This window comes from Furipterus horrens, unplaced genomic scaffold (assembly GCF_987537825.1).
Source record: "Furipterus horrens unplaced genomic scaffold, mFurHor1.1.pri manual_scaffold_17, whole genome shotgun sequence".
Taxonomy (NCBI): Eukaryota; Metazoa; Chordata; class Mammalia; order Chiroptera; family Furipteridae; genus Furipterus; species Furipterus horrens.
The window spans coordinates 82,779,746-82,795,177 of NW_028327187.1; the positions used below are offsets into that span (position 1 = coordinate 82,779,746).

The following is a 15,432-nucleotide window of genomic DNA, read 5'->3' on the forward strand; positions in this document are numbered from 1 at the left end:
TCAAGCTTCGATTCTATACTGTTACTCCCAGGGCAAGAGCTGCAAGAGGTGCAGACTAACAAACCAGTTGCCCTGTGTCTGTTGCCCAACCATCTATCCATTTATTCATTCACAGAGCTCACCAAATGGTCAGATCATAAACCAAAACCCCAATCATTGCTGCCACCGATGGGCAATAACTTGGCTACAAACCAACCAAAAATTAACATTTAACACACAGCTAGACTGGCAGTGTGGCCTGGCCTCCGCTATTTTCCCTTATTTGACCCATGTGAGGAGAAGGGTGATATGCAGTAAAAAGTTCTTTTTCTCCACTTTGGTTATAGACTGCTGGTGGAATAACTTTTCTAGAACTCCACACTTATTTCTTTGTGCTCCTGCTAAAGAACCCACTGTGGGTCCCTCCGTTCTCTTACCATATGGATCCAGCTGATTATTTCCTCAGCTTCTATGCCAGCCTGTCATCTGTCTGAATATGCATTGAAACCATGGTGCTTACTGTGTGTCAATCATCACAAGCAAGGCCAGGGGTGACCTCTGTATCACTGGGTAGATTTCAGGGATCACTGGGGACGTTGCTTTCCTGAGGGCAGAGGTTTTGCCTGTTTTGTTCACTATTATTTCCTGACACAGTACCTGGCACACTGTAGAGACTCAGTCAATATATGTCAGAAGAGTAAATAAAATGACTCCCACATCCTCAACCGAGTCTGGAAGAAACTGAGGCACCAAATTGTGAGGTGACTGGCTCAGGAGCATGGGTTGAGTGACGGAGGGGCCAGGATTTTACCTGAGTCCGCAGTTACTTACCAAGTGGTTTGTTCCCTTTCCTCATGCCTTTCCTGGCACCACCTAGACTCCTTTCAAGGAAGCACTTGCTGGGCATCAGTCAGCTCCACAGGTTTGGCCTCAGCTTTGGAAAGCTGCCTTTCCCAAGGTTATGCCCTGCCCAAGCCAGTCCACATGGTGACTGAGCTGGGCGGAGGTACAAAGCTGGGCATTTCCTCCCAACAGGCCTGTGCTCAGACTGGCAATGCTTGCTTCAGAGCTGAGTGGCTAGGTCACCAAAGCTTCCTGGGGCCTGCATCACAGTTTAACTGTTCCCCACTTGGGGTAACAGAGACTTGGATCTGGATCTGGATGTGGAATTAACACTATAAGGGTATTCATGATAAAATAATTAACAGAGGCTCAGACTTAAGGTCAGGCCTAAGGGTCCTCAAGGTTGGAAAGGAGAAAAAGGGCCCTGATCACAATGAACAGAACCCCAAACTTCAAGGTCAGGTCAGAAGACTATAGCTGGTAGAACATCATAGAGGTCCTGGTGTGGGAACTGACCAATGATACACTGATGGCGTAACAGTTACCTGAGGCCCAGCTTCAAACTTAGACCAGAGAGGTTCTTTTTGAAAAATACATTTGAAAAAGATTTTATTTATTTATTTTTAGAAAGAAGGGAAGGGAGGGAAACATCAATGTGTGGTTGCATCTCGTGCGCCCCCACCTGGGGACCTGGCCTGCAACACAGGCATGTGCCCTGACTGGGAATCAAACCAGCGACCCTTTGGTTTGCAGGCCAGCGCTCAACCCACTGAGCCACACCAGCCAGGGCTAGAGAGGCTCTTGATAAGAGTAAAAACACAGACTCCAAGTCAGACAAAAAAGGTGGAAGTTAATGGAGGCCTGGATTTAAGGCAAGATTGAAGTGGCACTGATGGCAGAATGGCTAAGAGTTCTAAATCTCATGTTAAACCAGAGGCACAGAAACAACAGGCAAAATAAGTGGCCCAAATATGACCAGTAAGATTATTTTTACTATATGCTCATTATTTATTTCCTCTTCGGTTGTAAATCAAGAAAAGGTATCATGAAGGTGACTTAAAAACAGGAATGTCAACTATGCCACCTCAGAATTAATTTCACAATGAGAAACCCCCCCAAAGTCATCATCAACCATCTTGAATCCAGACTCAATGAAGAACATGAAGAGTGTGAAGAAAAGAAAGTGTTAAAATGAAGTTTCTCGCAAATGATCTTGCCCATACACTGACCTTCGTTGAAACCGAGCATCTTTTTGGTGTTGCATACTGGGCAGAAAAGTTAACAGAGCAGGCCTGAACTGCTGTCCTTGGGAAGGTCTGCTTCAAGGTTGGCCCTTAGCTGCCATCTGGAAACCTGGACTTCAGAAGGATTCCCACCATTCCCTCACTATTCATACAAGTTCTGTACTTTATGCTGAACACCTGCTTCCCTTCCAGGAGTTTGGAAGTTAAGTATGTGCCAGGAAGGGGCTGCCTAGGTGACCAGCCACCAGTAGAAACCCTGCATGCTGAGTCTCTTTAAGAAGCTTCCCTAGATGGTGATGTTTCACATGTGTTGTCACAACCCAGGCAAATCAAGTGTGTCCTGTGCAGCTCCACCGTGAGAAGACCCCTGGAAATCTGTGCCTGGTCTCCCCTGGAATTCACCCCATGGGCGTTTTCCCCTAGCTGACTGATCTCTGTATCTTTTTTGCTGGAAGAAATCATTGCTGTGTATATGCTGAGACAGAGTCCTTCTCGTCTAGCACATCATTGAGTCTGGGTGGTCTTGAAAACCTCCAACAAACATGCATACAGGATCTTGACCATGGATGGTCCAGCTCTCTGATGTACCCATCTCATCACCATTTACCTTAAGGTCTCCAAGATGGAAGTACAGTAAGTCTTCACTTAACATCACTGATAGGTTCTGCACTTTAAGCGAAATGATATACAATAAAACCAATTTTACCATAAGTTAATTGACAGAAATGAGTTCAGTTGCTGTGGCATTTCATCAACATTGTAACAAAATGACTTGAACAAACTATTATTCAAGGATCCGCTGTACCAAGTATAAATGCTTCTGGATGCAAATAAACACACGGTCAAATAACAGTGGCTTGAACAAACAGAAGGTTATTTTCCTACCTCAGCAAGACTGCTACTGTTAGTTCAGCAGCTCAATGTGGGGCCAGGTTGGAGTCTCTGTGACTCTGTGGACTGACCCTGAGGTCTCAAGGTGGTAGCCACACTTTGCACTGATGCACCTGGACATGGCAGCCTATGGAGGTGAAGGGAAGGGGGCAGCCGGACCAGGAGCCTCTTTGACATTTCTGGCAACTTTGACATTTCCTGGTGACTCAGGTCATTGACAAGAGATTTTGGTTATCTATCCCCCTGTCTATACCCCAAGCTTTCTCTCCTCATTCATGACTCCCCCCTAAAATACTAAACATCACTTGATAGCCTCTGAGCAGTTCTAGGCTTTGACTTTGAGCCCTGAGTGGGCATGACAGGTATGGGTGGTTTGGGGTTCCTCTGGGGGTAGAGAAAAGCCTCATCCCCTCCATTCCTAGCAGAAGCCACTAGCTCAGCCTTTGGGTCCATGGTCGATTCCACATGGGCAGGTACTCCAAATCCTCTGCTCCATGTTTGTGGGCAACAATCCGATAACAGGTGTGGGACCCAAGCAGCAGCTGCCCTGGGGCTAGGGGGTAGCCTGGGTCTCCCTGAGGCAGCAGAGCCCTGCAAACTCACAGGATTAAACCCTGTGGTAGAAGCGGACATTCGCCACTTCAGTTCCTCCACTGCCCCCACCCTGGTGCAAGTCCCCATCGTCCTTGCTTCAACTACTGCAGGTCTCATAACTGGTCCTCCTGCTTCCACCATTGCCCCCCAGTGTGTTCTCTTCACAGCACCCAGAGGGATCCTCTGCTCAAAACTGTCTGGTCACTAACAGACAAAAACGCCTAAGTTCTCACCATGGCCCACAAAGCCCTTCAAGATCAGGCTTGGCCAATCTATTCACCTCCCATATCAGCTTCTACAACACCCTTCCAGCACACTCCAGCCTCAGTACCTTTGCACTGCCTTTTCTCTCTGCCCGGAATGTTGTTCTCCCCCATGCACTATAGCTCCCTCTCTCACTTCATTCAGGTCTTTGTTTAAATTTCACAGTCAGGAATGTCTTCCCTGATCACAGCACCAAAACGAGCCCAACCTCCCACGCCTGCAACTGTACCTCTTGTCCTTACTTTACTTTTCCTCACAACACTGATCTGTAGCTAACCAATTAAATATTTCTGTTACATACCTGCTTTCATTAGAAAGTGAGCCCCAGGAGGGCAGGGATTTCTCTCACTTTAGGTCACAGCTGTACCCCCAGAGTCTAGAATAGTTCCTGGCACACAGTAGATACTCAGTAATGTCTGTCCAACACATGACTATAAAACACTTAAAGTGGTGCCTGTGACATGGCAGCCATTCAGTACACAGCTGTGGAATGAAGGAATAAATCAACACATGCATGATTGAATGAATAAGTGAACCCCATCCCATCCTGGGTCCTGGAGCTGCCCTCTCCCCATCCTGCCCCCAGCAGCCCTAGGAGCCAGCCATCGGCACAAGCACAAGAATGTCAGGGCTGGGAGGCTCCTATTTCTGCTCCCGCCTCCAGACGATGACCATGCCACTGGCGTCACTGGAAGCCAAGAGGCTCTCATCACAGTTGAAACTGACGTCCAGCACAGGGGCGCTGTGGCCCTGCAACTTGTTGACTGCAGCTTTGGCTGCCCGCTCCACATCAAAGAAGTGCACACACATATCTTCGCTGCCGGTCACTGCCCAGGTGAGAAGGAGAGGCCATCAGGTGTGGCAGTGGTGGTGGGGTGACCCAGATGTGAAGTCTCTGAGGTGACTCAGGTGTTGAGGGAATCATGTCCCAGGTGTGAGGTCCCAGCATGCGTGGGGAGGTCTAGGGGGACCCTATCTAGATGGAAGGTTAACTAGCTGTTTTGGTTCTGTGTCTAGAAAGTGAGGTCTCTGGGCTCCTTGGGAGGTCTGTTTCTTAAGTTGTGAGGTTTCTGGACTGCTTGGAGCTCTGTGTTCACAGTGGAAGGCTGTTACGGTGGGAGAGGTCTCAAGGCCCAGGAAGTCAGGGCATTGAGATGTCATGATATCTGAGCCAGACCAGCACCAGCCCTAGTGCCTGCCCCTCCCTGGTGCCCCAGACACCCCGACCTTACGGGACTTACCCACACAGGCTCCCTGGCGGAAGGACATGAGGGGACAGAAGATGCTGCGCACAGGGTGTGAGCTCTGCTCAATGGGGAAGCTTCTCTTCAGCTGCAGAGTCCCCTCGTTGTCCACCACCCTGAGGGGAGAATGACAGCAGGTCAGGGCACAGCCTCAGCCCCAGAAGAGGACTCATGGTGTGCTAGTCTGTGTCCCCAACCCTATGCCTGATTTCAAGGTTCATGAAATTCAGTTTTGAGACGATGGCATAAATCTTTAAAGCATGGGCTGGCATGTGGGTTAGTGACATTTTAGATGCTCTACCTGTTGATATAAATAGTGAGCCTCTGCAGTGTAATTCACTAGTTTCTCTCCCTAAAGGTCTGTGAGAGCTCTGGTGCTTGGATGTACACAGAGAAGAAGTGGTTGGCCAAACTTTGGCACCCCGGACTGCAGATACCACATAGCCATTCAAAGGCATGAACCGAGGCTACTCTGGGTGTCCTGCAGCATGGCCATAGGCAACATCTAGTGAGAAAAGTGAGATGTGGAAAAGGGTGTGAAAGGAACCTGCCTCTAGAAAATGATGACCCTCCCTCAGAAATGTGTGCGTGTGTGCACGCTGAGGACTATGGGGGAGGGAACAAAGTGTGGAACAGTACATATGCTTAACTATGGCACTGGGCAGACAAAGTAGCAGGAACGAGGAAGAGAGAAGGCAGAGGATGGAGGGAAGAGGCAAGAAACGTAGGAGAACACAAATTAAAAATTGTAAGTGTATGTGTATAAAATTTTTAAAAGAAGAAAAATAAAATAGTCAAATGGTAAGCATCCTGTCAGGCAGTTGTTTTCAGACCTGGCGGGACAACACCTGGGGAAGTTTTTGATATACCAGTGCCCAGCCTGCCCCAGAGCTTCTGAAATCCCTGACCTGGATTGGGGCCTGGCTATGAGTTTTGAAGCCCCTTAGGTCATTCCAACACGTGGCCCAGGCTAAGAACTGCATTTGGGTAACATGACGTGAGTGAGGACAGTAAACTCCCCACCTCAAAAAAAAGAAAGAAAGAAAGAAAGAAAGTAGGTCACATTCTAAGGGGTCCTAGTCCATTTATACCTCAGTTTGCTCATCTGTAAAATGGACATGATAACAGCACCCACACCACAGGGTTGTTATGAGAATTAAATGAGGTAATATGTATGAGAAGCTATGAATACGACCTGGTGCCAGCAACTGCTACCTAACAGCTAGCTACTGCTGTTACTATTACTGCTACTATTGAGCTCATCATTATAACACGATGAGAAGGAGGAGGAGGAGGAGGGGGAGGAGATGACCTCATTACTCAACGAAATTAACCTGATGAAGGAGATGGGCCTCCTCTCCCAGTCTGATGGAGGTGGGAGGCCCTATATCTCCAAGTGGCTGGATAGGGGACACCCACCTGTAGAGCAGCAGCTTGCTGAGACAAGCGTTTATGAGCAGTGAGGGGTCCCGGGCCTCGCGGCTGACCCAGGAACGGGCGGAGATACTAGTCACAGGGCTACCCTCATGCACCACCAGACGCTTGGCTTTGGTCAGCTTCCCTGCAACAGTGGAGGGGAAAGGAGGCACAAGTAAGGGTGAGGGCTGTGTACCAGGAGGGAAGGAGTGCAAGCACTCAGATGAAGGCCTGGGGCCTGCCTACCTGTGGCCATGTCGAAGAGGAAGGAGAAAACACTGCCTCGGTCATCGCCCGCCCAGAGCAGCCGGCCAGGGGCGTCAAAGGACAGAGCGAGGACGCGGCCTGTCAGCTTACTGGAGCCACCCTTCACTTTCTTTCCCGTGGAGATGTTCACGACATGCACGTTGTGCTTGGCATTCCCCACCTGTCAGTGAGACCTGCACACCATCATCCTGCTCCCATTCTCCAGTCCCTCTTTGAGTCTGACCACAGTGGGGCTGCTATTAATGGGACCTGTTTCTCCCTACTGAAGTTTAATCACAGTGGGCCGTGGTGGGTAATCTAGAGGTGACCCAGGCATATAATCCTCTTGAGTCAGCTCTTCTTGCAATCTGACCAGAGTGGACAGCTGATGCCAGGACTACAGGGGTCACAGATCCACGGTGTTGCCCCTCAGCCGATGCTCCCTGTGCTCAGCAAAGCACAGGGCCATCCTAGGCCCATGATAACAACTTGTCCACTCCCTGGCTGGTCCTTCCTGGAGCCCAGTGTAATCACTGGGGCTGCTGCTGCTACAACCAAAAGGATTCCAGAGCACAGGCTCCCTCGGCCAGTTCCCCTCTACTTCCCGCTCAGGGCCAGGCCAGACTCTTCATTTCCTTCGCCCCTTGCCCACCCTCTGACTCTATCCAGGGGTCAGACCACAATGGAACTTCCACTGAGATGAGATGAGGTTTCTAACTAGTAATCCTGCTCCCCAACCAGCAGTCCCTGCAGTTGGAAAACAGTAGAACTACTGCAGACCTATGACCCTACCCCCAACTATTCGCCCCTGTAGTCTACCATGGTGAGGCCATCCCAAACTAAAAACTGCATGTCCTCATTCTGACTTGTTTCCCTCTGAGTCTGACCATCAGGGGCAAGGGACTAGAGGGGACCCTCCCCCACATACTGATGCCCTAGAACAGCTCTCCCAGCCCAGCATCCCCGCCGTCTGTGAGTAGGCGCCCTGGAACCTGACCACAGTGAGGTTGTTGTTCACTGGCTGGAAGGTACAGCAGAGCAATTCGGCGCCATCAGGGTCAGGGATCTCCCGGATGCATCGGCCATCCTCAGAGGCCCAGATGCGCATGGTAGCATCGAGTGAGGTGGACACGAGGATGTCATTGGAGAGGGACCAGGCGAAATCAGAGACACCGCGGGTGTGGCCCCGCAGCACGCGGAGCACAGTCGGCGGAGCGGGCACCAGCTGGCACAGTGAGATGCTGCCATCAAGTGAACAGCAGGCCAGGCGGTGCCGGTCATCATTGGCGAAGCGCACCCTTGGGACTGCAATGCCAAGGAGCCACTTGTAAGTCAGTACCCTCACCAGATGCTTTTTGTTTATAGAAGGTTCTGATGTGTGAGCTGAGGGGAGGAACCCACTGCACCAGGCACAGTGGTCTGAGCAAAGGGCTTTCCTGGACTGAGAAAGGGAGCTGGAACCCCAGAAAGCCCTCTGCCAAAAGCTCCCTACATCTTAGCAGGTGCTTTATGGGTTACAAGAGTTCTGCAACATGAAAAGTCCTTCACATCTCAGCAAGCGCTTTACAATTACCAAGGTCTTAGCAGTTTGTAAGACCCACTCTGTCCTTTGCAAGAGGATTTCTCTACAGCAAAAGCTTTGAACTTGTTCAAGTGACTCACAATCCCAGAAGGCCTCTCTGCAAAGGGCTTTTTAAAGCTGCTGAGCCCCTTTATGGTATACAAAATATCTGAGATTTTGTAGACCACTTTGTAGAGTGCTTTTAGGTTTGTGAAAGATTTAATGGATGGCAATTCCTCCTTCAGAGGTGGGCCAGAGACTGCATTCCAGAAGAGGATACACTGGGTAGTTGTCACAATTTGGGCAAATTCGTGGTGATGTGACCTGCCATCTACTGGCTCACCTGCTTCATCCACGTGCTGGTCAAAAACATGGTACATGCCTGCAAAGGCATAGTTCTCACTAAGCGATGTGTCTCCAGCCATGGCTCGACTTGCTTCTGCTGCTGATGTGGGCACCACGCTGCCGGGAGGCCTGCACCCCAACAGGAGTAGGAGTTAAGAGGTAGGCACTAGTGTTCAGCATGCTATTGCCACATGGCCCCTCTCGTCCTCACAAACCCCCAGCCCTGAGTTGTCCCTGGTGCATACCTGTCCTCATAGACAGCACGGTTCATCTGTGCCTGCAGCTGGTAGGAGCCTCGGCTGACAGAACGGCGGTGTCCACGGGCCCCCAAGGCCCGAGGATCATCCTCAAAGTCCTGTGAACAGAGATGGTCAGCATGGATGCATCTTGAAAATAGCCCCCAAGAACCTGAGGTCTGAAGCCTTCAAAATATTCCCAGAACCGGAGCCCTTTTTACCCCATCCAGTACCACCACCATCACTTATACTGTGGTGACCTCTGTATTAGTTACCCTTCTCCCACTCAGTAGATAATAAATGTTCTCTGAATAAAGAATGAATGCCTCCCAGAAACCACTCAGCTCAGCCTCTTGCTTCATTCAAGTCTCAGCTCAACTTTCAACTCCTCAAAGAGGACTTCCTTCTTCTCTCTCATCAATAGCTTCCCTTTGTCCCCGACACCAGTCCTGTTTTATTACCCTGGTCTGCTTTATTTTTGTATCTTAGCATGCCTCACTATAAGCCATGTTATCATTGATTTATTTGGTTTGCTATGTTTATTGACGTATTTATCTTTATTGCCTACTTACCAACCTGTTTATCTTGTTTATTGTCTGTTTATTGACTTATCAAATATATTATCTCTTTTTGCCTTCTGCTCTTCCTAAGAGCCTGGAACAATACCTTGCACACAGCAGGTACTTGACAAGTCTGTTAAGTGAATATACATGGACGCAGGTAGTGTGCACGGCAAGCAGCCTGGAGGGAGCTCACCTCCATGCGGTCAAGAGTAGTGCGGCTGCTGCGGACGATGCTGTTGCTGTAGGCACGAGCACTGCCTGGCTCGGAGAGGGGCCCGTAGCGCTGGCCCAACAGCTGCCCACGCAGCCTCAGGTACTGCCGACGCAGTGCTGGGGGGTGCCCAGCCTTGGCATTCTCCCGCAGTAGCTGGCTGCGCCGTCGGATATACTGTGTCCGAAACTGTGGAAACGTTGGTGTGCGGTACGCGTTGTACCTGCGATGGCAGAAGGCAGGCGAGCAGCAGGCACAGGACAGAGGGAATCAATCAGCTCAGGGGATAGGGAAGGAAAATGAGGTGTGTGGCAGGTAGGGGTCAGGATGGCAAGTGATCAGCAGTGGTGATGGGGGTTCCTCTGGTAATGTGATGAGTGTGAGTCTACATTAATAATCGACATGGAGATGAGATCAGTGTGGGGACAATGGAAGGAGTATGCACCTTAGCTTAAGTTGGCATGGGGTGACTGAGTGTACACAATAGCACGGGTCAATCTGACATGGTGATGGCGGTTAGTATGTGGCAATGGCGGGTGTCAGTATGGGACAGAGATGGGGCATACCATGGAAATGATGGTACTAAGTCTGGTGAGCAATGGTGGAAAATATGATGTCACCAACCGGACTTCCATCACCCCACCCCCAAAGGTTATAATAACGCACCTTTTGCGCATGCCCATATCTGACTGCATTTTCCCAGCATGCTCTTTAGGATCCTCTCTGGCCAGCTCTTCTCACTGATACTGCGCATGCTCAGCCCCAGCATGCCCACGCAACCGCATAAAGTCAGTTCCCCCACCCAGCCTCACTTATCGCCATTGCGCATGCACCACAGTAACTTCCGCTCCCGTGGGATCTGACCCCACGCCTCACCTCGCGTCTACTGCTAAGACCTGCTGCCACACCGCGGCCATTACCCGGCCTCTTCTTCCGCCGTGTCCGCCCGCGGGCGCCTGCAGGACAAGGGCCTGGAATGTCAGCGTCTCAAGTAAAGGGGTCTAGTTCCGCCCTTCTGCCAGGTGACCGTTTCCACAGACATTGAGTCCCTCCACTTTCAGATGTCAACTCCCACCCGGCTGTTAGCATGGTCAACACCCCAGCCCCGCTCCGGCAGCTCCCGAAGACTCACAGCAGAGATTTCGACCTGACTTCGCCCCGCCCCGGTCGCCATGGCAACGACCCTCCCCCAGCCTAGCAATTCTTGGCCTTCCCCACCCATCTTGACCCCACCGCACCCCCGCCTTCCCTCTTCGGGTCCCAGAACAGGGCCCGGGATCAGGGACCACCTCCGGGGCTGCCTCCGGCTCTTGAGGACCCCGGGGCGGCCCTGAGACCAATGTCGCCCTTTCCTTCTCTCTGTTCTCCCTCTCTCAGGCTCCCGGCAAGATGGCCGCCTGCTACGAGGAAGAGCTGCCAAGCGTAGAGCGAATGGATGGGAATCTTCCCCAGAGCGTGGGAGAACCACGCAGGCGCACTAAAGGACACTAACTACCAGCGCAAGGGGCTCCGCCCCTTAAATTCCAATCCACCCTATCCCTAATGGCGCTCTTTGTATACACAAGAATAATGTCCAGCAGCCACAGGAACAGGGGCGGGTATGCGAATCACTCACTAAAAATCAGATATATGACTTTAAAAAAAAGAAACATGATTTTCTGTTAAAGGAGTGGTGTATAAGCGGCTTTTTAGTAGCACAATCTTGGCCAAGCAATATTTGAAGCATAGGATAAAACAATCACGCGTGCCGAGGGCCTCGCAAAATTCACCACTTTCTATGAAGTAACTGATGGGCCTCCGGACACCCCCAGGACGGGAAGAGTCTGTTCTGTGAAGGGGGCGGGGTGGTGGTGGTGGTGTGTATGTGTGTGTCTGGTGTGTGTCTGGTGTGTGCCTGGTGTGTGTGTGGTGGTGTGTATGTGTGTGTCTGGTGTGTGTGTGGCGTTGGGCTTGGTGCTCCGAGGAAACTTGGTATGGGCGTGAATCCCTAAATAATTAGGCAAAGCAATCCCAGGAGCCTATCTGAATCATCCTTATTTCGACTTAAACAAGAAACCGCATCTCTATGCATCTTAACGTGGTCAGGATATACAATTTACCAAGTTGAAATACAAGGTTTAGTAGCTTCCTGTTATTTTTTACACTTTTAAAAATCACAAATACTATAATCTGAAAAACGTTCTAAAACCACGTGAAACGAGACACATCCAAAAATGTATTGCCCTTTTTTGTGTGTCCTAATAGACCATACTATATTTATTGTATGCATTTGGCGCCTTCCTTGCCATGTAACTAAGCTACCGGTGTCTTTCTAGAATATTCAATATCCTTCTATTTCATGATTGATGAAGAACGAACTATTCCATTGCACAAATGTATAACCACTAACATTTATTGGGCAATGTGCTGGACACTGTTCAAGGTGATTTATAAGTATTAATACACCGAATCCTAATAATGTTGTGAGTCCTATTACTATCCCCACTTTACAGATGATGAAATTTGAAGCCCAGAGAGTTCAAGGGTGACATTTTTATTGAACTGGTTCCCTATTTGTGACAAACATTGGGTGTTTTTCCTTGTTCATTTTGCCATAAAGGGTGTTGTGATCAATGCCTTTCCCATTCATCTTGATCCTCCCTGGACAGAGCCTTGTTCTTCACCCCACCACTCACCTTCCAAAGAAACATGATGGGAAGAAGTCACAGGAAAGTCAGAGATGCCAGGGAAATTTACTCTCTCACTACCAGAATTGATTCTTTTGTTGTTTTTACAATATTCATATGTTAATTTCAAAAATTATTATTTTTTTTTATTATATCAAAAATTATTTTTAAAACCTCATTCCTGTAAGGCTATAAGATATCAGATAAAACAACCCAATTACAGGGTTGTTATAAATTAACTAACGCATAAAATGTGTTCATGTCCTAGCTGGTGTGGCTCAGTTGGTTGGAGCATCAGCCTGTAAACCAAAAGGTTGCAGGTTTGGTTCAATTCCCAGTCAGGGCACATGCCTAGGTTTCGGGTTCGGTCTGGTCCCCAGTTGGGACCTATACAAGAAGCAACCAGTTGGTATTTCTCTCTCATTGATATTTCCCTCCCTCTCTTTCTCCCTCCCTTCCCCTCTCTCTAAAATCAATAAGCATGCCCTTGGGTGAAGATTAAAAAAATGTGTTCATAGGATAATTTGCTATTCTGAGAAGTGGTACAGTAATTTGCACAAGGCAGTATAAGTTGGTCACTACCACAGGCTGTGCCAACTAGGAGCACTGTATTTGGGCAAGTCACTTATGTGTGTGTGTCCCTCCCTCCCTCCCCCCTTCCTTTCTCTAAAATCAACAAACATCCTTGGGTGAGGATTAAACAAATAGGTTTGGAAGAACAAACTGATGATAGAAGTCACTTTCACTTCGTTGGGAGTTTGGGGAGAAAGGGGCGGAATTTATCAGCATGAATGGCAGGTCAGTGGGTGAGGAAAGAAGGGTCTCAGGCCTGCGGGTAACAAGTCATGAGAATCAGTTCCTGGAGGTTTTGAGTGACCTTGGTTACCATCTCATGACCTCAAGAGAAGAAGCTCAAGCCCATAGGGGACCACAAGTCCTATTCACTTTAACAGGATTAGGGTTATTTCACTGTCAGAATGACAGTTAAGGGTCCTAGTCAAATGAACAAGCTAAAACAGATATGGACAGAAAAGACGAGTAAGCCAGAGTTGTTTGAAGATAACACCACATCACAATAGCTACTCAAATGGTGACAGAAACAGGCAGGAGCTTTGTCTGTTCTGGACTCCTCCTTCCTTCATGTACCTCCTGCCTATTTGGCCCCGAGAGTTTAGAAATGCAAAGACAAGCACTAAACCACATGGGCTATGTCCACTTTTCATTACTAACACAGGCTAAAATGAAACCTGAAGTTGGGCCCCATCCTCAGGAACAAACAGGAGCATAATCTGAGGGAAAGCCTGGATAGCTTGGGGGTGACAAGAATCAAGAGCAAGGGAGTGAAATTGTGGGAGACATGGAGCTGAGGTATAACTGGAGTGCAGATGCTAAGTCCTTATTCACTTATCTCATCCCTGAAGTTTCTTCCTATATGTGACAATTGGGGATTGGGGCATAAGGTCATAACTTAAAATTTGACCATTTCCTGATAGGAAAACATTTGCATCTGAAGCCAAACTTCTCACAATCCCCAAAGTCTGAATGGTGATAAGTCTCCATAGCCTGACACATAAACAAGATTCTTGCAGTTGGGAAAAGCCTCACAAACCACTTGAACACCTCCAGAAAGATAAAACAGGAAGCCAGCCTTCCAACACATATTGATCAAGCCCCTACTGGGTTACAGGCACTCGGGCAATAGCAGTAACTCAGACAAATAAATGGTCCTCACACTCATGGAGCTGCCATTCTAGCTGAAAAGATAATAGCGAAGATCATTTAGAAATTGCTACTTACTATCATCGAAATAGTTCCCTTAGTGTTGCTGAGCTGTGGAATAGAGGGGAGGGATAAGAAATAAATTTAAGCTGAAACCTGAATAAAAAGGAGCCAGAGACACATAGCTCTGGATGCTGAATGTGCAGATGAGGCCAGTGAAACCAGTCAGTGACCAGTTCTCAGATGGGGAGAAATCACTTTGCAGGGATAGAACTAGGGCTTCTCTGCTCTTGAGTTCACAATTCCTTTGATTCAGTGAGGGGTTCTGGACCAGACTGCAGGCCTGGGAAAGACTGGATCCTAGCTAGGTTTGGTACCTCAGTCCCAGACAATATAGCTAAATGGGTACAGCCCCTGGTTCTTTCCATTTTTTTTTTTCTGTTAATACACTGAATTACATGTCATTGCTTTTCAAATATTAAGCCACCCTTGCTTTCCTGGGATAAGCCCTGCCTGCTTTTGGTAACAACCTGCATTTACTGAGCTCTTAGTACATCCATCTAGGTAATTATCATAGCCACCCTAATGAGGTAGGTGCAACATTGAGCCCCACTTTGAGGATGAGGAAAGTGATCCCTAAAGGGTTTTACTTCCCATAGTCAGAGAAGTAGGAAATTTTAGGACTAGCAGTTGGACCCAGGTAGGAAGTAGAATTGGAATTTCTTATCCAGGACACCAGAAACCACTTGGTAACCAGCCAGCAGTGTTGACAATAGTGCCCCATTACTTTCTCTCCTCTCTGTGTACATCCCCCTGTATCAAGTCCCAAATATATTTCCTCTCCTGTCTCTCTTCCAACCTCCTGCACTGGTAGATCCACCCTGAAATTCACAATGGCTCCCAGCTGCTCTCTTAGGACCCCTCTCCAACTTCATCCCTTGTTGCTCTTCCTCAATCAGAGCATGTTCCACCTCAGGACTTAATTGCACATCTTTTGAAAACTGCACAAACTGTTCCTGGGATCTGGAACAATCTCTTCTGTGTACTCATGTAGTGAACATGTCAACTCGTCCCATAGTAATATTACTAACACCAAACACAATGTGCCAGGTATTGTTCTAAGCACTTTACAGACATAGAAAACCTTATTTAATCCTCACAACAACCCTATGAAGTTGGTACAATTACTATCCTATGTCACAGGTGGGAAAGTGGAGGCAAAGAGTTATCTGCCCAAGGTCACATAGTAGCAATAGAGTTGGACTTGCACCCAGATTGCCTGATTCCAGAATCCTTGTTCTTAAGCACTACATTATCTGTATAGTTTTAACCCTCACCAGAGGATCTGTTTTTATTGATTTTAGAGAAAGAAAGGGAGAGAGAAACATTGATCGGTTGCCTCCTGTATGC

General features: G+C 48.5%; 1 protein-coding gene and 1 long non-coding RNA gene across 5 annotated transcripts; one reads left to right on the plus strand and one right to left on the minus strand.

Annotated features, from left to right (window-relative positions):
* Nucleotides 1–1,806: 1,806 nt before the first annotated feature.
* WDR13 (WD repeat domain 13) lies at nt 1,807–11,099 on the minus strand. Of its 4 annotated transcripts, none has more exons than XM_090264470.1 (10): nt 10,927–11,099; nt 10,514–10,593; nt 9,620–9,860; nt 8,873–8,982; nt 8,626–8,756; nt 7,719–8,026; nt 6,722–6,902; nt 6,479–6,620; nt 5,057–5,175; nt 1,807–4,642 (listed from the first exon to the last, which is right to left on the minus strand). In XM_090264470.1, the coding sequence occupies exons 2-10, from the start codon at nt 10,552–10,554 to the stop codon at nt 4,458–4,460; spliced, it is 1,458 nt and encodes a 485-aa protein (XP_090120596.1). In that variant the 5' UTR covers nt 10,555–10,593; nt 10,927–11,099; the 3' UTR covers nt 1,807–4,457. The 4 variants fall into 4 exon arrangements, with proteins under 4 accessions (XP_090120596.1, XP_090120598.1, XP_090120595.1 ...); XM_090264472.1 differs by having other exon boundaries at nt 10,876–10,997; XM_090264469.1 differs by lacking the exon at nt 10,927–11,099 and adding an exon at nt 10,770–10,804.
* Nucleotides 10,410–11,303, plus strand: LOC149991457 (uncharacterized). The gene is made up of 2 exons (XR_016508577.1): nt 10,410–10,659; nt 11,015–11,303. It is a non-coding gene; the product is annotated as an uncharacterized LOC149991457 (long non-coding RNA).
* The last annotated feature ends 4,129 nt before the right edge of the window (nt 11,304–15,432 follow it).